The sequence below is a fragment of the Chelonoidis abingdonii genome, chromosome 8, assembly GCF_003597395.2.
Source record: "Chelonoidis abingdonii isolate Lonesome George chromosome 8, CheloAbing_2.0, whole genome shotgun sequence".
In the NCBI taxonomy this organism is placed as follows: Eukaryota; Metazoa; Chordata; order Testudines; family Testudinidae; genus Chelonoidis; species Chelonoidis abingdonii.
Genome location: NC_133776.1, coordinates 80,314,114 through 80,337,117, shown reverse-complemented (window position 1 = coordinate 80,337,117; position 23,004 = coordinate 80,314,114). Strand labels below are relative to the sequence as shown.

Here is a 23,004-nt window from a genome sequence, read left to right as displayed (position 1 = left end):
ATGAGGAATAGAATATGCAAATATTCAGTGACCAATACTAATGGGACAAGTGTATTTATAGCTGATAAGCAGCAAAGACATTTTGCTTTTTCTGAAGTACCAAACCAGAAGCTGTTGCATAAGAAAAAAATCAAGCAGAGCAGATCATATTCCCCAAGGTTCAGATCAAGCTGCAAAGAAGGGAACTTCAGTCACTACAAAAAAAGAAGTAACGCCCTTTATGGCAGGAAAAATACATTCACGTGCTCTAGGTAAGGAATGTGTCAGGCTCATTTCTGTCTCTCCTGTTCCTTTCCCCAGCTACCTGTGAGTTAGGAGCTCGGCCACCAGGGGGTGACACCTGCTCTGCTCTTGAAGAATGTACTCCCCAAACTCACTACCAATGATATTCTCCAGAGATAGAGATTACTAGCTTGTATAGCACCTTTCACGCAAATCCTGTCCCCACTTCCTTACAGTGATTAAGTATTAAGGACAGAATCCCACTCCAATCTGGGGTGAGATGGAGAGGGATTAATATGGGGTGCGGGGGGAATCTTATGTCCAGACCTTCTGATACCAGTTGTTGGAAAAGACGTGTATGCAGCATATGTAGCGTACCAACCAAGGTTTGAGCTCTTCCCCCCACCACCACTACAACACAAGAGCCACTGAACAATTACAAGCAACACACAGGCTTAAGAATCTACCCAGTCTGATTTACACAGTACACAAAATATCTTGCCTCAGTAATTATTCAATTCCCTCAGCCAAGGGAGGAGAGCCCACACTCAAGCTCCCAAAACATAAAACTCTTCCAGTAACTAGATCCTTGAATAAGCTGAGAAAGGACTTTGTTCCCACTAGAACAGCAACCACCAAGTCATAGTCAGTGGGAATCCCAGCTGCAGATCATGTGACAGAATGACATTTTAAATCATCTTGTGTTACTAGTTTTCACAACTTGGTGCAAATCTGCTTTTTCCATAATATGGAAGAAGTTTGCAGTGAGAGTAGCTCAGGTTCCTGAAATTCCCTCAGGATGTTTGTTTACACCGACATTTTGCAAGCCATCAGCTAGCCCATAAAGCGGCATCTCACCTCTGAGATTTCAGGAAAAATAAAAAGGCTTGGAAAAAACAATTCTGGAGCAGGTGCTCCAACAGCCTTTCAAACTGCTACACCACATACTAACATTTTATAAGGGTTTTTGTGAGTAGCAGTCACTCTGACACAACAGCATCACAAATCTAGTTCATGCTTTAGCATGTCAATATTTTGTATGCTAATAAGTTGCTTGTTAAGTAGTCAGGCATGCCACACAGCTACAATGCTGGAAGAAGCCTCCTGGAATTGTGGTTGATTAGTTTCCAGTTATTCCTTTGTCCTTTTTCATTTAAACCAGGAAGACAAATATGCAAGCTTTGCCCATCCCTATCTTTTATTGCAGAAGGGGAACAAGCCATCAATTCAGTAGTCAGGGACACTGTACACAGAGCAGATGTAGATTTTCTATTCTGAAGGTACTAACGACGGGCTAGCAAGCAAATTAAAAAAGAAATCCAGTTCATTACAATTTCACTCGAAAACAGGTTTATCTTATCAGTATTGGGCTGTACGTATTTGCCTTTATGTACCTCTCTATCTTGATAGCCTACACAGTGATTTGTTCACCCACAGACTGGTATTTCCTCAACATGGCACAACCTGGCTACTACCCAAAGCAAGCACCACAGATAAAAGCTGACAAAACTGCTGTGGGAAGAGAAGAGAGAGCACCTGTGAAGGGCAGCTGCAGTCAGGAAAGGTTATTCCAAGCAGAACAGACAAGCCAGGGTTAAAAATAGCTAGCATTTTTTAAGTGCAGCTGCTCAGCTCCAGGGCCCTGGTGGCCTTGCCACGCTGACACCTGAATAATTCTATATCCAGCTCTGGGGAGTGAACAGAGAGAGCTCTGAGAACAAGCCATCGCTAACCATAGAAAAGCCCTACCTGCCACCACCACCATAACTCTTAAGCCTTGCTTACAGCAGCATTTTTATTTAATGCAGAATAGCCGTGTGACTGACTCTGCCCAGGCACTCAGAAAATCAGAGTCCTGGTCTCATCTCTGTCAAAAATGTCTAGGGGGGCCTGGACACATCACTTAATGTCTCTCAGTTCCCCATCCTAAAAAGAGGATAATTCTTCCTTTTTCTCATCTTTTGTCTTGTTTTAGACCACACTCTCTTTAGGACAGAGAAATGGTATGGCTTCGCTACCAATGTTGAAACGCTGCCGCGGAGAGCCAGCTCTCTCCCAGAGCTGTAATAAAACCACCTCTGCAAGGCGAGTAGCTCCCAGGGCTGGTGCTCTGTCTATGCTGCCACGTTACAGAACTGAAACTTCCATCGCTTCCATCCCCTGAGCAAGAAAGTTTCAGCACTGTAAAGTGGCAGTGTAGACAAGGCCAAAGTCACTGCCTATGTGTTTGAACAGCATCTATCATGAAGCAGCCTGATCTTGCTTGGGGCTCCTAGATGCTGCAATAATGCAAAAAGAAAAAAAAGTGTAAACGTTGCCACCAATGGAGCAACACAGGGGCTGGGCCGGTCAGCATAGACAGGACAGATGTTCAGCGTCAACTTGTCTAGCCCCACTGGGATCAGGTTGAGATAAAAACATCTAAACCCTGTCTGCAACTCTGACCAGCACTTCTACTGGTGGAGCTGCACTGGTGCTAGTGCAGCGGTTCTCAAACTGAGGTTATTACATGGGGGGGTCGCAAGCTGTCAGCCTCCATCCCAAACCCCACTTGGCCTCCAGCATTTATAATTGTGTTATATATATAAAAAAGTGTTTTTAATATAAAAAGGGGGTTGGTTGCACTCAGAGGCTTGCTATGTGAAAAGGGTCACCAGCACAAAAACTTGAGAACCACTGTGCTAGTGCAATAGCAGGCAATCTTAGAAACTGCTCATGTACACACAGCCTTTAAAGTTGTCCAGTAAGTAGCAGACTGTGCCCTCCATGCGAGGCTGTGGACTTCTGAGTCTCAACTATAATGACCAACACAGACAGCTAGTGATGAGTGACCATTAATGTAGACAGTCTCCTGAAGAATTGGTGTGAGAAACGATCACTTCCAAAACTCAGTCCCTGATACTCTATCACAGGGGTCTCAAACTCAAATGACCATGAGGGCTAGTACATTGGCCCAAGGGCTGCATTATGACACCTCCCCCTGCCACCCTCGGCCCTGCCCCCACTCCACCCCTTCCATGAGGCCCCACCTCTGCCCCACCTCTTCCCACCCCTTCCCTGTCCCTATTCCAACCCCTTCCCTGAAATCTCCACCCCAACTCTGCCCCTTTCCTGCCCCCAGGGGGAGCAGGGGGTGTGTGGGGTGTGGCAGGGGCTCAGGGCAGGGAGTTGGGGTGTGGGGTGCAGGAGGGATGAGGGGTATGGCAGGGGGTCAGGGCAGGCAGTTGGGTAGCACGAGGGGTGTGGCAGTGGGTTCAGAGCAGGGGGTTGGGGTGCAGGAGGGGTGCGGCAGGGGGTCAAGGTGCAGCAGGCGGCTCAGGGAAGGAGACTGGAGTGCAGCAGGGGTGCAGCAGGGGGTTCAGGGCAGGGGGTCGGGTGCAGGATGCAGCAGGTGGCTCAGGAAGGGAGTTGGGGTACAGCAATGGGCTCAGGGCAGGGGGTCAGGGTGCAGGGTACAGCAGGGAGTCGGGATGCAGCAGGGAGCTCAGGACAGTGGGTTGAGGAGGGGTGGCTCTGACCCGGCGCGCACTGGGGCCGGGACAGGGCAGACTCCCTGCCTGCCTGCCCTGCCCTCGTGTTCATTCTGCTTCCCAGAGCAGCACGAGGGAAAAAGAGGCGCAGGGGCGTGTGTTGTTGTTGCTTCAGGCACCTCCCCCAGGAGCTCCCATTGGCCGGGAACGGGGAACCACGGCCAATGGGAGCTGCTGGGGGCAGTGCCTGAAGCAACAGCAACAGCAACATACGCCTCTCTTCCCCCACATTCTTTCTGTTTCCTGGAGCAGCACGGGGGCCAGAGCCGCTCTAGGTAAACACTGCGGGATGGCGGGGGGATCTGTGAGGAGCTCGCGGGCTGAAACCTCTGCTCTAGCACCTCTCACAAGCGTAAGGTCACAGAAGGTGGCTTTTTGGTTGGTTTGTTTTTGCTCTAAAAAACAAACGCACATTCTTACTCCATGGAGTTAATTCAAAATAGTTAATCTAGAATAACTCCCTACGTAGACAAGACCTAAAAGAAATTAATGAAAGGGGAAACAGACCAAGAGGAGCCAACCTTCTAGAGTAAATAAGACAAGTATAATAAAAGCACCACCACATTACTGCATCCTTGCCCAGATGTGACATGATGGCTACTCCTTCCAGTTTCCTCCTATACAAGGAATCATTAATTAGACAGAGCGGATTTCAGCTTTGTTTCTCCACACCCTGCTTCAGCTGCCAGACTCCAAATATCATGTGCTACTGATCTCTACAAGATGTTTCTCCACTAGGACTCATGCACTCATCAAGCAGATTTGCTTCCAAGCACCAAGGCTTCTTTGACTCTAACACTTTGTAGAATGGCTACTCTGCTATATATTAGGAGCTCTGAAACCTTTCAAGGAGACACTGGGACAATACTACCCATCTGAGACACAAAAATTCTATAGCAGATTAGTGTTGTCTCCAATACATATCAAAGACTTTTAAAGAACTCAATATTAATCCCAAAAAGGGCAAAAAGCTTTAATTAGACATAGTTTGAAATATTAGCTTTGGTCTTTATAACTAACACAATGAGGATATGGGAAAAGGTCTACACGATCCATGCTAGTATCCACACTCCATTCCAGGGATACACTATCTGCATCTGCTGTACTATGCTTGTTTTGGACAAGACTCATCTTCTGTTTGCGAAACCACTATATAAAGCGCCATGTATATCTGAAATGTTGTATTTAAAAAAATATAAGAGTAGAGAATATACTGAAGTCACTAATTCCTTCAGATCAAATATGAAATGGGACCCTCATCTGAAATGCTGAAAGAAAAAAAGAAAAAAAAATCCCCCAAAGAAACAAAAGCTTTGATTCTGTCATAATTCCAGACAGTATTTTAAGGTACTTTAGCAGCTGTTTAGCTGCATGAAACTACAGCTCCTTTCACAATCAGTCACCCCATCACAGCTCTTTTTTAAGGAAGCAATTAAATCTTTTATAGAATCCAGTGGTATTTAGACAGCTACTGCAACAGTCACTGCTTCAAATTCAGTCCCCCCACCCTTTTTTTTTTTTTTTTTTAATTTTCTTAAGTCAACAGAAGAGTCATTCCCTGAAGACAATCACTGAGCCCTGGCAAAGGCACTGAGAAGGGAAATAGGACTTAGAGGGAAGTGGCTCTCTTTCTTTCTCCAAAGTTGAAACTTACATTTATTCATCTCTCCCCTGAATAACGCCAAAACATGCCAAACTTGCCATATCCTCACTGAAATGGAGAGACAGGCAAAGTGTAATAAAAATCCCCTCCAGCATGCATGAACACAAATTTATGTAGATTTGCTACAACGTAGACGGCTGCACCCCTATAATCACAACACGCAAACAATGTTCTGCTTGCATTTTAAATTGAAGCTAGCCAACCTGGAAAATGCACTTTCAACAACACTGCACAGAACTGAACTAGCATTATGCTCATAATCATGAGGCCAAGCTTACATCTGAACTATTCGAACCAAAGCATGCAATGCTCTGAAGTCCCTTTTCCACCCTCGTCTTCCTGGCACATTTGAGAACAGTTCTTTCATTTCAGCAGGAAACATGAACCAGGATTCAGGCTGCCCAGCCCCAGTTAATCCAAACCAGTCTTTGGAGATTAAGAAAAACCCTTCAGATGTACCAGTTAAAGGTGCATGCATGCTATAAGATCAATTACGCTGCCATCTGGATATCCCACACTCAGATTAGCAAGGAACCACAGCAGATAACACCCAACTACTACCAGCAGACTCACTCTTATTCAAAAGAAAGGCTCAAAAAGTTCTACAATCAAAATACATTTGTAATTAAAAATAAGCAGCATGTATTCAATATTACTCAACTCCTTATACTGTGAAGCACCTCATGCACCCCCAGTACGGTAATTAAATTACATCTGCTCCTACAAGTGTTAGCCCACTGATGCAGAGCTCCAGGCCAACTACTCCCATCAAAAACAGCTTTCCCACAAGCACTTTGTCCCTCATAAAAGACATTAAAAAAAAAAAAAAAAGAAGCAGCAGAGAGACACCAGTCTTCCAACCCAATGCTTACAAAATTAAATAGGACACTGTGATGTCATTAAAGACAGAATAAAAATATCACAAAGGATAAGACCTTTTTGTTCTTGGCAAACTTTTTTGTTTGTTTGTTTGTTTTAAGACAGTAATTTTCTTGCTACAGAAAGCTAATAAGTGAGCAAGTCTAGGAATAAAATTTCCAGAGCGGGGTGGGGGGAGGGGAGAGTATAGTAGGTTATAATCAATTCTTAAAAGCTACATGGATGATGTGTCCCATTTCCCTCTCCTCCGTATTAAAATGCTCTCTAGAAAGCCAAATTCCAGCCTGAAATGAATTTTCCAAACCGTATTTTATTAGGAATGTTTCCTTTCAGCGTTCAGCACAGAAGCCCACCAGGATCAATCTTTCTCCAAGATTACACTCATGGGATTTAAGATTTAGTCAGAATTTCTCTGTAACTGCAAGTTGTCTAACAATACTACACCCCAACCAGCCATCAAAAACACTATCTATTAAATAGCACACAGTCTGATTAATTCATTGAAACCAAACTACAATTTTTGTCCCCCTGTAAACTCAGAAAGCAGTTTTCAAAGAGCCCCCTTCAGAGATGATGGGATAAAATTAGAACCACATTGGTTCATTGAGCCCCCTGTAGAACAGCTCTGCTCACTTCCAATGCAAAGTTCACTTAAAGGGGCACTAATCCTGTCAACATTTGCCCGAAATGTTTGTTGACCACATATTAAAAGCTCAAGCCCACCAAAATCATCATCATATTTTTCAGATACACATCCTTATCCTGCATTCTTCACAATGCAAGATACAGTAGTACCTGACAGTGCAAAGGCCAAAAATGAAACTGACTAGAAACAAAAAGGAAATTTTTCTGCATTTCTCACTCAACATGAACGAAGTAAAATATTTGACACAGTGGAAAGTAAATGAAAGATTTAAAAGCCTAGGGCATTTTGCATCATCTATAAGAAAGCTGCCCATTTACATCCAACATTTAACCCGATAGTATCCACTTAATCCAAAGGGTAATCACAGCTACTTCTCTCACTCCACGGAAGAGTTATAAAATAAAATTATAAATTCATCCTTTATATGAATAGTAGTGGGATGCAGGGAGAAAAGGGCATAAAAATACTGACATATTTTAAAGTGACACGATCAAGTCCTGTCAGTCTATAGTGTAATGCTTTTTTCCTTGTATGTCTTAGAAAATTCCACATGCTATTTTTAAAGGCCTTCACTTTCTTCTAAAAACAAGTATTAATTCTAAGCACTTTTAACAGCATTTGGATAGAGAACTGATAAGGAATCACCAGAGTTCTATGTTTCCAAGAAGCATAACAGAAAACATTTTTTGCGTTTCAAAAATCCTAGTGAGTGGTCTTTAAATGCATCAGCACAGAGGAAATAATTATAATGTAACAAAAAGCAAACTGTTCATTTTTATTAGGTTGGGGGGCAAAGTGTGATGGGGGCTATGTAGGTTTCACCCCACTTTAAATTTGCTTATTAAATTGCATTTGCTAGCGAGAGCAATACATAGTGAAAAGGGGGATATGTCTAACTGAGCAGAATTTGCAAAAATCAAAAGCACTAGCACAAGATAAAACAGTGTAGCGTGTTCTGTTTGGTAAATAATTGTCTCCAATGAGACCTGAACCACAGAAGAAAGCAACACAGAGAGGGGTTCCACAGATTTAGTTGTGGCAACCCTTGAAAAACTGGAGTCCAGAAATTAAGAATTTGATTTCCACTTTTGTATTAAAACACAAGAGCAAGAGAGGATATTCCACAAGGGTCCAAGCCCTAGACAGAATTTGATAAACGTCACTGGTATCCACAGCCGCCTTCTATTCAGAAAACTTACACAGATATGGATCTGCTCTACCTAGTATCCTTGCAAAACAGAGAAGAAATGCTGTGAGACCAAGTAACCCGAAAAGTTCAACCTATCCATAACTAGAAGACAGAAAACCAAAAACTGAACATTTTCTGTGTGGGAACTCTATCATCATGCAGATGTTCCATATTCATTTCAGCCTTTCACCACCCCTGAATAACTAGCCAATCTTTAATTCCTATCTAGTTGGCGCTACTTTAGCAGGTTAATTTGTAGAGGGAAAGAAAGAATGATTTTCAACATTACTCCCTATTCACCGTGGTAAACCTCAATACATGCCTGGCAATGGAGCTGTGCCTTTGTCTTCACCCAAGTCCTACACTTTACTCTAGCTATTCAAAAGAGAAATTCTGATGACATCGGAGGCCTGCTGGCAGAAAAGTAAAGAGAAACAGAAATATGAATATATCAGAGAAATAGGTTCTACATAAGCAAGTGTTCCTACAGACTTTAGCGTCTGAAATCTATACTATGGGAAGTTTGAAGTAGGATCAGCAATTCCACCACACTCCAAACAAATTCCACATGCATCAAGGAGTGACTATTACCCTCCAATGGTAACTATTCCACCTATTCATCGACCCCTCTGTATGGAAAGGAAAACAAAGATCCTAACTAAAGAGGACGTCTCCAAATCCACCCACATATTGATCTTCATAAGCAATGAAATATTCTTTTAATTTGCCCTTTTCCAGTGTTAAATTCTAAGGCAAGAACTGCAACAACTTAGACTATAAGAGTAACCAGTTTTTCTGTGACAGCTAGGCACTCTGAAAATTCATTGGCATATGCTTGCTTTTGGGTGGGGCATTAAAGAAATATCATACTCCAAACACGCAGAATAATTATTTATAAAACTCCTCCCAACCTTGCAGGTATTAACAATTTAACACTAAAAACAATTTAATTAGTCAGGTTTGTCTACTCAACTTGTACATTTTACATTACCCAGATATGGAAAAGTACCAGAAATGCAGCTCAAAGGTATCAGCTAACTCATAAAAAGAAGACTCAACACATAGTGGAGGGTGCCTTCTCTTTCCTTCCTAGCACAAACTAGAATGGCAAACTCTCTGCACTAAGGAAATGGCATCTCACATCGGTTCCATGCCAGGTACATCCACCTATGACTTCTCAAGCTAATGCAATCAGTTAAAAATTATTTCTAGTGCCACTCTCCTCTCCCCACTTTCTTTCTTTCTTTCAAATAAGCTGAGACGGTCTCTGGAACCAATTTATTTTTTTATCCCCCTCAAAGCCTGCATGATAGATTTACAAATGCAGATGGTCACTTCTTGGGGAAGGGGACTCCTCTTGAGCTCCAGGCCCATGAAGGTATCTTCAAAAGGATGGTGGGGGGAAGAATCTAATAGATGCAATCATTTACCGGGATTTTATTGGCCAGAAAAAGTCTCTTTCCTAGTCTAAGTCCTCCGCATCAGAATGGGAGCATTTACATCCATATTTGCTTGCTGATAGCGAGATAAATTGGTGTTTAAGTGTTAGTGTCCAGCGGTACAGAATGACCAAACTGTTTCAAATTATTTTGTTTTCCCCTTTCCTCCCTCTCTCAGAAAAGCCATAAGCTCATCTGATAAGAGATTTGGAGAGAAAGTTATCAAGATAAAGGTTTTTAAAAAAAAATTGAGACGAGATGGGGATAAGATAAACACTCTGATTTACAAGATAAAGTTCAGCAAGACTGCTACCAAAAACATCCTGATGTAATCGTCCCAAAATGCCTACATGTCATTAGCACCCAAGCTGCGTTCTTAAACATCTTTTAAAAGCTTTTAGTTACTTTCTAATCCAAACATATTGGAAAAGTAACTTCCATCATCAATATTTTTAAGTTAAGACCACATTTGTTCAGGGATTCTACCGAATTTATTCTATGTGAAGTTGTAATGCCACGTTACAATAAGGACTTGAGGAAAAAAGGAGTGAATGCTGGAATCCCATCAGATATATACAGCAGGGCTTGAAGGAAATGCTTAAATCTTCCCCTGTCACCCTACCCTGAAGATAAGAGTTGTTTAAATTCTGATTATTTCAAAAGCTTTGCTGGTAACAAAATCAGTACTATTAGATTTCAGAAACCGGGAATGTAGAAGCAAAGATTTACTTCTCAGTTCATGTTTTAATGCAAGAAAGATTCCTTCCTCTCAGAAATCTTCAAAAAATACCTACTTTTTTTAACAAGCCATACCAGCCTTTCCATATCAAAGTACATCAGTACTGAACTGGTAAGACAAAACTATTAACAATCTTTAATTTTCGGAAAACTCATGCCTAACAGCCTCTGGGTGCCTTAAATATAAATGAAAAACAATTTACAAAGAGGCAACATGTTCCATTCGGCTGTTCAGAACCTTTTGCAAAGACATTTACAGAAACAGATAGGAAAGTGCCTACCACTTTACACCAGGTAAAACAAACGGGTAACAACAAATTTGCCAGGAGCAAAGGAAGACCAGCTTTTGACTCAGAAAATAGTACTTACAAGCCATTTTAGAATCAAGGACAATTTGAAGATCTGCTCCAAAGAAGCAGACAGATGAGCATACCTGGTAAGTATATATAAAGAGTAAAATTTCTACAACAAGGTGTAATGTGTTTACCATTTATACCAGGTGCAAACCAGAGGCATTATTAAATAAAGGCTGGCACCAAAGTTTACAATCTTCTCTTGTGGAGCCAACTGATAACTCTGGATGCTGGATCCTGTAGTCAATGGGAATGTAAATTGCAGGCAAGTTGTCTCCCTGGCTCCAGCTTGCAGAGTTCAGGTAAATGACAGAAACCAGGGGCTAGTTTTTAAATATTTGCCCATTAGTCAAAATTTATTAAAAAATCCTTTACAGACTAACACAGTAGGGGAGGAAGAAAAAAAATGGAGTGGGCCTAGAGCCAATCAGAACCTAGCAAAATGGAAAGGCAATCTGTGCACTTCTAAAGCTGTGGGTAAAAAGCATAGATTACTTTTAGGTGATCTAATAAAGATATCAACAGAAATCCTGTTTGCAATAAAACTGAAGTCTTGCTAAGACTGAAAATAACTTGAAACATTCCTAGATCTCATCTGTATCTGCAAAAGCAGCCAGAAAGTTATACGTTCACACATTAAAAAAAACAAAAGAAAGGAAAAAGACAAAGTTCTCACCCAATTTTTTGTGCAAAGGGAACATCGTTTTGGCATAAAACTGACAGAGATGTGATGAGGTTTTGATATATTAACCTCTAGTTCTTTTGCCTTTAACCCAAGTTTGCACAAAACATGTGAATTGAAAGCCATCTGCTGGCAATTCCAGACCAATATCTACAGCTTAAGTAGTAAGATTCTCTGTAACCTATTTTTAATAAGCAAAACAAAAACAAAAAAACAATATCCAATATAACTGGCACAAGAGGGGTACTAAAATTTGGAATCCCAGTTCAACTTGAAATCCCTTGTGGGCCATTAAAATTTGATTTTGTCCATTCTATTCAGAAATATTCTAATGCACTTAAAGGTTCAAAGATCTGGAGAAAAGTCTGCATGACAATTAAAAAGAAATTTAACCAACTGCCAACACTGATTTTCCCTGAGAAAACGGGGAAGGGGGGGAGAGGGAGCGGGAGAGAATCTTGTAAAAGTGTGGTCATGGGACTGCAAAATGAAGGAACAATTTGAGTAATGTTTTAAATGCAGTCAGGGAATCCCTGTGAAAGAAAAAAGGCGCTCCCACATCCCACAAAAATATTTGAACAGCAGCAATTAAGTGAAATGCAAGATTTAAAAATACAGTATTTCTATACTACTTTAATTAAGCACATCCAAAAACTGGAATATTCTTCTGTAGAAAAGTAATGTATAGAGCTTGGGACTGAACACAGACTGGAATAAAAGAAACAGATCGGACTCTAATATTGTACTTCTTGAACCATTAAAGGAGGCCGAGGGCAGGGAGGAGAGGAAAATGTTCTTCTCCCACTGTATTAACTGTCCCACCAGCTTGAATTGAAAAATCATATTAGATAACCATGAAACTCTTCTTTTACCGATACATTTTTTAACTGCTCGTTTCATATCGCCATTGTCCCTAAATAAGGGACCTCTGGTATTACTCTAACAGGCAAGAGCTTACGAGCAGTCTTTCCACCCTTCTTTGAGGGCAAAGTCAGGGGGCATCTCTTTCAGGTTATGATTGATTAGAAAAGTAAATGTATTATTAGGACGGTAAGATTAAGTGAATATATTTAGCTTTATCACGTCAGATAGCCTAACAGAGGGGGTAAGGGAGAATCAAAGTAAAAATATACATGTTTAATTTCATCTAAGAGAGGGAAAATGCTTCATCAATGATCACTTCGGGCTCTCGCCTTGCCCTATAAATCATTTATGTCCATCTGCGTATGTGTGTGTTACCTATGGAGTCCCCAGTGGGATGCTTTGCCAGTTTCCTAAATGGGTTTCTGTGGAAGAGATGAAACTCTAGATTATCCAGAGCTAGAAAAGCTAATAAAATATTCATTTTCGTCTATTTAAAAACCTGGTGCATGTCATTTTCCCCCCTCTCTAAATGCTGGATCTAGGCAGAGCTGTGTATTTCGGGGAAAGAAGAAATCAGACACAATGGGGCCGGCCCTTTAGGCAGGATCAGCCATGGGGAGGCAAAGTCCGCGGGAGCAACGCTGAACTCAGAACCACATTACAGCCCAACGGGCCCGATTTAAGCACCGGGGCCGCGTTAAACTTCTGTAATTTCTTTCTATTCCCACGAGTTGCCTCAGCAGATGCAGCGGAGACTCCAGACGCGTTCGCCGGGAAAGGAGGGGAGGCTGCACGGCGACCTGCAGGAACATGACAGCTTGGTCTACCACCGCGAGCAGCCGAGCCCAGCTCGATCCGCGCCCAATGCCCGGGGCAGTGCACCAGGGCAGGAACGGGCTGCGGGCACCGCACACTCTGGACGAGCTCAGTCGGCTCAGAACGGCTCTGGACTGCCGTGAGCTGCCAAGGGATTGCCTCGCTCTAGACCCCAGCTCCTGCGCCAGGCAGAGGCGCCCAGACCACGCTGCCATGCCCCCGCCCCAGAGAACCGGCTCCGGCTAAAAGAAAAGGGGAGACGCCCGCGGCGGAGACGGGGGACCCAAGGGTGCGGCACGTACTTGGGGTTGGCCGAGCTCCAGGACACCGGTTCCAGGTTCTTGGCCAGCGGCGCCGCGAGCCGGCACATGGCAAACAGGACGCCCAGGAGCCACTTGCAGAGACTGGGGCGTCCCTCCGGCAGGGCCATCTTCCCCCTCGCCCGGGGGCGCCGGGGCCGGGGAGCCGCTAATCCTCCCGGTGCTGTAAATCCCGCCGGCCGCTGCCCTGGTTCTCAGCCGGTTTCACGCTCCCATCCCCCGGGGCTGGAGTCCCCCGGCAGCAGGGCTCACTCCGCCAGCATCCAGGGCCCCCCGCGCAGCTGCTACGGCTCCCCTAAAAGGGCACTGCTGCACGGGCTGGTCCCGCGGAGAAATCCACCCCTCTCCCCCACGCGCTAGTCCCTCCGAGCCGGGGCCCCCCGCGCCTCGCCCCGGATTAGCTCCTTGGGGCCCCGTCGGCTGGAGTCTCTCTGCGGGTCTCTCGGCTCCGCTCTCCGGTCCCGCCGGGCTCAGCGCGCCCATGCACTCCCGGCTCCACACTGTAACTCCAAGGGCTCAGCCCGTCCCGTCCCGGCGCTTAGCGCGTCACCTCCAACTGCCCAACTTGCACAGCGCCACCGCCCGCCCTGCCACGCTCTGTACTCCCCAGCGCAGGCACCAGCGAGGCCAGCCGCACCTCGCCGACCAATAGCGAAGCGGGATAGTGGGGCCTTCGCCTCTCACTCCGCCTCTCAGGCTGAGAGGGGCGGGGCAGCCCAGCCTCTTAAAGGGAGGTGCAGCTGCAGCGGCGCGTGGGGTTGCTAGTTTGAGGCACTAGACTTTCTGTTCTATGAAGCAAGCGAGCGCGTGCGTGCAGTGCCGATGGTGTGTATGTGTACGGCTGCTGGCGCGAAGAGCTGGGTTTGATGCATATGAGGGGAGAGCAGTGGTGCGCAGCTGTAGTGAAGTAAAAGCAGCAAAGAATCCTGTGGCACCTATTGGAGCATGAGCTTTCCTGGGTGAATACCCACTTCCTCAGATGCATGTCATGTAGTGAAGTAGGCAAAGTTGTGAGGAATGCACTGGGTTCTATAGAAAGGGGGGTGAAGTGTGGTGGGGTAAATCAGCTGCTCTGGGGAGCTGTTGCCTTTGTAGCGTAAGGATCCCTGTGCAGGACTCTGCTAGGGCTCTTCTCCTATGCCGAGACTTTCTCTGCGCTGGAGCCTGGCTGAGCCAAGAACCCTGGCAATAATTGGGGGCAGGCAGCTTCTGCGCTTCAAGAGCAATTCTGTTTCCTGCTCCTGGCTCGGGCACTCGCCTCCCTTGCAAAGCGAAGTGTGGGGGGGGACAACACGGATCTCTAAAGGAGAAGCCGCCCCGCGCACAGAGGCTGGAGGCACCCAGATAACTTAACTTAAAGCCAAAGCCCGAAATGCTCGCACTCCATGCAGTTCTTAGCAGGCAGGGGAAGAGGGTTCACTTCACTTTCATGAATTACAAGAGACTCTCCCTGTTTCGTTAAAGGAGAGGAGCAGAGTGGGGCTGGGGGGCGAGCCCTGTTTGCAGAAGGAAATGCCCCCCACTCCTTATCTGATTTACAAGCCGCTCTGTCTCTGAGCCACTCGAGAAGGATCCGCAGAGCGCTTCAGAGGCGTTGTAAGCAGTACAGCTCTTTGTAGAGCCGGATGGAAGTAACTGCAGAGGGGTTAGCTCGCCTCTTCTTCACTCAGCAGCTCTCATGCTTCTATAACATCGAGCCGTTTCTTTCACGGGGCGGGCAGAGTGGGGTTATTCTTTCAATTCTCCCCTCACCACACATTGGGAATAATTCAGTTACTTTTCTGCATTTTCTCTACTAGTGTAAAATTAAATATCATTTTATCCACAGGATCTCAAATGTTAACCCCCCCGGCTTAATCACGTGTCCAGACGTCTTCCCATAAAACACAATCACCCTGTTCAACACAAATGAAATAAATCCAAAACAACTTTTAGAACCCCGCAAATTGTTCAGCTGTTTCCCTACACAGCATCTTTCTTACTTTCCATAACATTTAACGTGTCCAAGATAATCTGCTTTTAAAAGGGAAAAAAGTGTGTGTGTGTGCGCGCATTATTTCATTGGGATTATGATTATAAAATCCCGATTAAAATTAATCTGTTAGAGTGCTAACTGGGGTGGATTACCTGCAACGTATCTAATGACTTCTGGGTTTGCCTGAGCCTCGGTCACTCTTGTTTCTGCCAGACAGTTTATTGCTGTTTTTACAAAAGGGTTGTGAGTTTTGAGCATTAAAATTGTTTGGTTTTCTGTTTGATTGGATTTTCTCTGACTTCGGGGTCGTATTTGAATGATTTCAAGGACATTATGATACTCGGAGTCCTAGGATTTGGGTTTGTATTTTATAAATTTGTTTTTTCTTCCGTTACAAAAAAAGGATTATTTTTGTAATATGTTGTTTTCATCAGTTACTCTTGTACAACTTTGATCTTTATCTGTGTTTCAGTACCAATAATACTGCCCTAGGGTTCCTGTATTACGTTTTCCCCCGCTAAATTAGAGAGACATGCTAGCTACGGCATTCAAATATGGACTAATATCTCCCCCTGCTGGCTAATAATTTCACTGGTTTATATCCATAGCCTGCTCCTGCTTGAAATGGCTCACCTTGATTTTTAAGTATGGTGTCCCTATTAACTGTTAGAGATAAACAGTCTCCGAAAGACAGTTGTCTCATCCTGCTTTCTGTCCATAGCCTGAGATGCCTCAGTGAGAGTCTATAAAGATTGCTGCAGGCTCAGCTTTTCCTCCTGTTGCTGCTGCTGCAGTCCTGTGGTTGAAGAGATGAGCAGCTGTCAGCACTAAATCAAACTCTTGGGCTATAGACAGTCCTTCAGGCATTTTCTCCATTAGATATTCTTCTAATCTAGAGAAGTCCATTTCTCTACTTAAGAGAATGGAAGAGTCCCTTGAGAGCAAGAGGTAAGAGGGAGCTTTCTTTCCCTTGCTTCTTCCTTCATTTTGAAAATGCTTCAAGCAAAGTTCTCAAGTTATCTTTCATTGTTTCACTTCTGCCTAAGACATGGATAATGTGAGAAAGATGACACCTCGAGCCTGAGTTTAGAGAAGCAGCAGCAAGCCTGTGGAGCCACTTCTTTTTGCTGTTGAGCTGAATGCTAAAAACAGATAACATTCAAGCCAAAACTCTAGCCCAGGGGTAGGCATCCTATGGCACTTGCGGCAGGCAAGCTGATTTTCAGTGGCACTCACACTGCCTCGGTCCTGGCCACCGGTCTGGGGGGGCTCTGCATTTTAATTTAATTTTAAATGAAGCTTCTTAAACATTTTGAAAACCTTATTTACTTTACATACAACAATAGTTTAGTTATATATTATAGACTTATAGAAAGAGACCTTCTAACAATGTTAAAATGTATCACTGGCACGCGAAACCTTAAATTAGAGTGAATAAATGAAGACTCAGCATGCCACTCTGAAAGATTGCCGACCCCTGCTGTAGCCTCTTATAAGTATGGCATTTAACAAACCTGGAAGTAGCCTAGTTTGAGCTCCTTTGATATTTGCAAACTGGAAAATAAAATACTCATAAACTGAAGGTCTGCAGAGATTTTCCTGAAAACACTGGGGTATAGCAGTGTTGTATTACCCATTCCCATGCAAGCTAAATTAGTTTGTTAGGCACTTAAGGAGAAGTTAGAATCCTGAACACAAGTTAAAATTGTAGATTTGATTTAAACTAATGAGTGAGTCCATTTACCATTTTTATTTGATATCTTAATTCAGAAAGGAAGAAAATGCTGGGGGAAAAGAAGAAAGAGTTATTTTCTCTTTAGGTGGGAGGATTTATAACTTACCACAATGAGTTATATTGCAACAAAAGTAATTATTCTAAGTAAGTTGGCTGGGGAATAGAAAATTGCATTATAGCATCAGTGACTTCCTCTTGTGTCTTCCATCATTTGTTCTAGTCAGAAAATTAAGCATCAAGAACAGAGACACATTTACAAGAGATTTTATCAAACACGTCACAACAAGCTTAATAACTCCTTTGTCTTTTGTGCCAGGAAGTAGTTTGCCTTTAACAGGTACAAGCTACCTGTCTTTTGCATTCTTTCCATTTGCCTATCCCATTTCTAAGCAAATGGGGGAAGTAAACTAGCAATTTGTACTTTTCCTGACTTGGACGAAGTGCCCATGGAAACTGGCAGACTTTAATCTCTGCACATGACAACATAATTGATTGCTATGGACATGTACAGTGTCACAAAATGATAATTCAGGTAGGAAATAAGCAGCAGGTAAATTCTTAAGAAACATCCCTTGTGAAGAAGAGTAAACAGTGGAAAGAGAAAACAGATCCAACAGAACCAGAATAATTTCTAAAGAAAGTAATTTAACATTATATGAAGGGTGCACTGAAAAAGTTAATGTCTAGAAATGCAAAAGTTAGGATTCCAGCAGCAGTGGTAGGAACATCTGGAGTGTTGCACATCCTGTATCTCTTGTGGATGGCTCTTAATAGTTATTATACACAATAATGTATTAAGCTACACAATTACAAAGAAAAATAACTAGCACACACTACAGCTCTGCAATTTAGCTGAATTAGCACTATTATTGGTATATTAACTTTGGCATTTCCTGACTTTGATTTTAACACTGCAGATTTCAACCTTAATGTTGTAATAATTTGCTGGGTTTTTTTTTTTAAAGAGAAAGAGAAGAAAAAGTGGGCCAGCTTGTGCCTCCCAACAGTCTTTGAACAGTGCATTTTTCTACCCATGTGCACTTGGTATATCCATCTCAAACCATGCAGCTGTAGAACTTACTAGGATCCGCCAACCTTGGCGTATCAAAATAACCCAGGAAAATTACGGGTGTGATTTTCAGAGGTGTTGAATTTTAGCTGATTCTACTAATTTCAGCTGGAGTTGTGCATACTCAGTACTTCTGAAAATGAGGGCCTAAGGTACAATCGGTCGTTAACAAGCAATCAAAGGCCAGCTGGTACATCTTTATTGTTACTGAAGACCATAAATACATGACCTACACAAAAACATAGCTATGTATTCATGTGCTAGATAAATATGCAGCTTAATGGCAGATTTTTACTATTTCTCCTGCTACTGGAATTTTCTGACAATCAGATGGACAAATGCAAAGTCATATATCTCTAACCAAGCAGAAGCACTGGAGCTCGAGGAGGACTATTTCTCTGTCAACCTGAACTGTGAAAGATCAGAATTATCTGCATCAAGCAGTAGTTCTCAAACTGGGGTCTGCGAACCCCTAGGGGTCTGTGACGGTACTCCAGGGGGTCTGTGGGCGCCAATGATCAGCTCTTCCCTCCCTTTTGGTGCCTCCTGTATGCCAGAGAGTAGAAAGAGGTGGAAAAGAGGAGGGACAGAGGTGGATTGGGGGCAGGAAGAGGTGGGGCAAGGGTGGGGCTTTGGAGGAAGGGGTGGAGAGGGGACAGGGCCTGGGGCTGAATGGGAGGCTTGGGGGTCCAAGGCAAAATTTTAAATCAAAATGAGGGTCCTTGGGTTACTAAAGTTTGAGAACCACTGGCATGGGTGGGAATCAGGTCACAAGAACAGGTAATTATGTCTTCACTGTTGCTTACAAAATGATGACTTCCGCTAAATTTTTCCCTTGGGGAAAAATAAAATCTCACTTTTGGACTGAGAACAGTACAACTGAACCATCTCCAAGGAAAGGATGTTAGTTATTCTTTAGCAGAAATAGAAAAAGATTTGCTATTTTTGATTTGGCGGGGGGTGGGAATGAGGATTTATAAGAAATTACCAGGAGGCGAATGAATAGGGCAAGTGCAGCTAATGAAATGGAACCGCCACCCTTCCTCAGAAAAATACATTTAAAATCCAAAGCTTTGTAAGTCCTTCTCAGGATTTAAAAAGCAGTTGGAAACGTGAATGAAGTGGATATTCATGAACACCATCAAGTCCTGCCCATTGCCTCTTGGTAACACAGGGGTGGGAATTAAATCATCCTTTCCTTGCTGTCTCACTTTCTTTGCCTTTCTGTTTCTTAACTTCACTTGCAGTTTTACCACTGGACACACACTTCAGCATGGGCCACTCACACACCCTTGGGGCCTTGTCTATGGTGACCATATTTCTGAAAGGGAAAACAGGACACTGCGTGGGCGTGGCCCAAGCTGCTCACCTGAGCCCTCCCTTCCCTCCTCTCCCCTCTCCTCCCCACGTGGGGCTGGTTTCGCTGCTCGCCTGAGCCTTGCCTGCCCCACTTGCGTGAGTCTGGAGTTGGTGTTGCCACTCACCACTCACTCTGCCTGCCCCAGGCTGGAGCTAGTGTCACTGCTCGGCCAAGCCCTGTCTCCTGCCCCTCCCTGAGTCCTGCATCCCCCCCTTGCTCAGGGCTGGCATCGCTGCTCCGTCTCCCGCCTCCACTTTCATTTGTACCCCATTTTTTGACAAAACTGAGCATTTGTCCCGTTTGCCAAAAAAGTCATGACGGCCAGGACAGGGCTTAAAAAAGGGACTGTCCCAGCCAAAATGGGACGTATGGTCACTCTAGCCTTGTCCTTTACATCAATACATTTCAGTGAAAAAGAAGAGGGTCCTGAATTGGAATTGAGGGAGGGGGTTATGGGGGAGTTTAAGGATCTGTCTGTGAAGGTCCAATTTGGTGGCTTCTTCAGCCAACAAGTTTAAGTGCAGTAAAGGGATAAACGAGAAACCTTATGACTTGTTTAGCATCCACATTTTCAATTCTCCTCTTTAACCAAAAGTGGAGACCAGCTTGCTGTGTTCCATTATCTATGGTATCATGATAACTCTTGACTCAGGAGCACCTATTAGGAGCAACAGCTAGAGTTCATGCATTTTACCATTATAGCAAGAGATCAAGCTGTGATGGAACAAGCACTCCCACCTGTCCAAAAGATTCATATGCCACACATCAGGAAAGCCTATACTTTATATGAGTCCATGCCAAGAGCATGGATGCAACACATATGCATGGGGTGCAAATATAAACATACACAACAGAAATACAGAATTTTATGTAAGAGGTTTACTTATGCTTCACAGATGCAAAAACATGCATGGAATACAGACAAAAACACAAGCACACAGCATGTGTACAGCATAGGGGATGCTAGATACAAAAGAAACGTTGCAGGATGTAGCCAGCTCTCAGCTGCTGTGGCAGAAAAGGCTATTCTTCTTGCCTTTGAAGTTTTGAGGCAGAACAGCTGGTTTATATATTAAACTAATAGCTAAAAGCTTGTGTTGTCGCATGGGTGTGGCAACTGGACCAAGAAGTAGTCCACCATCTGTGTATTCTTCATACACCAACAAAATCATTGCATGCAAATTAGCTGTTGAGTGTGGGTGGTGATTGGTTAAGTTACCTCTGATATCACAGTGACATGACTCTTGACATGACATAGAGACATACCTTGCTGATACTCAGATTTAATTCGTAAAATCAAAATGGCTGAGAACTTAAAAAGTGAATGGTAACAGACCTCAAATCCCAGTGATAATTGAACCTACTGATATTCTGAACAAAAAAACCTCTCAACGGCTGTTTCTGTTGCTTCACACTGACTCAACAGATATAATAGGCTTCAAAGGGACACACAGCGACAATCCTGGAATCTCATATATCAATATCTATATCTATATATATATATATATGAATCAGTAACAAGTTTTTGGGGGTCTCAGCTCCTCTTCACAAAGTCTGTAAAACAGAGTAGTGCCCTCTTTCTGTCTGAGGAGTCTCTCTTATCCAGCCTGGGGATTTTCTCTTGCACATATTCAGAAACTTTTTCTACAGCCAGAGGGTAGTTATAAGGACAGATAGAGCTGTCACTTTATTGCCAGGTTTCTCAGAATGTTTGTGTTTAGGACCTGCCCTGTGTCACACTATTCTATATACACGGTGGCCCCATCCCATTCCTCCCCTTTTAATCTAATCAAAAACTCCACTGCTATTCCTGGGTATAGAGTGTGGGAGTTCACCCCAAAATGCCTTTCTATTATTCCTGAAATGTTTTACTTCATTCCAAAGGGACAGGGAAGGAGCTCCCTTACACACTTCAATGGACTCCAATATGCTTGTGACATACCTCTGCCTTCCTATAACTTACTTCTCCATCTCCTCCAGCATTGTGCAGTCCACTGTTTCCCATAATGAACAAACACTTTCCCATCAAGTAATGATCTGCATTATTGTATTCCAAAGTCACTTCAAATTTAAATTACCTGAGGAATTTTATAGTAAGGGAGTAATGTGATAAAACTGAACAAAAGAAAATTTAGACTGAATACCTGGGGAAATTGCTTAATTGTTAAATCTAGTAGGTAGACTGGAATAATCTCCCAAGGGAAATGGAGAAAGCCCATTGCTTGAGTTATTTAAAGCTCATTTAGACACAGCACCTTAAGGAATCATCCTGAAGTGGTCCCAACAGTATGAACTAGATGGGACCTAATAGATTTTTTCCAGTTGCTTTTTTCTGTGAGGAAATGAGTAGGACCTAACATGCCTGAGCCCTTCACACAGTACATTTGATCCAATGTCACTTTTCAGTCAATGGTATATAGAAAGAAGAATCACAGCACACATCTCTAAAATACAGCTTCTCCAAAAGGGGCTTGACATGCCATATGATGTACAATGGGACAGAAAGTGAATTTGGACCAGTACTTTATAAACCCCACCATCTTTCACGGGATCTTTAACATTCCTGGACAAAAGACTTGTGAAGATTCAGACTACCTAGGTACTTGCTGGATAACAAGTGTAGCCAGCCAAAAAGGCAGCAGAAAAACCAATGACCCAAAACCAGAGGACCAAATTCAGAGATGTAAGGTGATGTAAATAAATTTCCGTTACAGTAACTTAAACTTTCTGGCATTAAGACTCCTTGAGACTTACCGATACCCTCTCCATGGATGTGCTGGGTATCGAAGATGATGTAATTTACACACTGATTAACTGGAAGAAGATGTAAATTTAAATGGTCACATCCTAAGTTAATGTCCACTTTTTCCTGGCTCCTTGCCATGTAAGTTATACCAATTACACATTGATAGAGTGGGTGTAGATAGATTTAAGGGAGCTTAACCCACACCACCTTATTCATCATCTCTGAATTTGGCCCAGAGACTCCAACCACAAAAGAAAACTTTCTGGATCATCTACTGAGTGTTAGAGAGGAACTGAATGAGGAGGTGAAAATAAAACTGAATGTTGGAACGAGTAGTCATGCGCTACTTGAATCACAAAATTAAGGAATGGAGGGGGTACCAAATGCAGCTGCAATATGAGGGTATTAGGTTCAAGGCACATTTTAAGAACATGAGAAATCTAGAGACTAATGCTCAATGGGAGGAAGTATCAAAATCCATAAGCAGTTTTCAGAGACAGGATGATTAAGGCACAGTTAGCTGCAATTCTATTGAAGAAGAAGAATGCAAGAAACAAGAATCAACAGCTTCACAAGGGGCCACTCATGACTTTGAGGTTAAAAATATCCATATCAGAGAAAGCACATGAGAAAGGACAATCAAACAAGAGTATATTGATTAGAGTTTCCAGAGAAAAATATAAGAGCAGCATAAGATAAGGTTAGTGAATAATGCCAAAAGGATTAAGGAGTCTAGGGCAGTGGTTCTCAACCTTTCCAGACAGCTCTACCCATTTCA

At 43.3% G+C, this 23,004-nt stretch overlaps 1 protein-coding gene across 1 annotated transcript in view; it reads right to left on the bottom strand.

Annotated features, from left to right (window-relative positions):
* EFNB1 (ephrin B1) overlaps positions 1-13,917 on the bottom strand; it is a 146,345-nt gene extending 132,428 nt beyond the window's left edge. The window contains exon 1 of the mRNA XM_032804733.2: positions 13,324-13,917. Within this exon, the coding sequence (XP_032660624.1) occupies positions 13,324-13,451 (128 nt within the window). The 5' untranslated portion in view covers positions 13,452-13,917. The remainder of the gene's footprint in view (positions 1-13,323) is intronic.
* Positions 13,918-23,004: the final 9,087 nt, after the last annotated feature.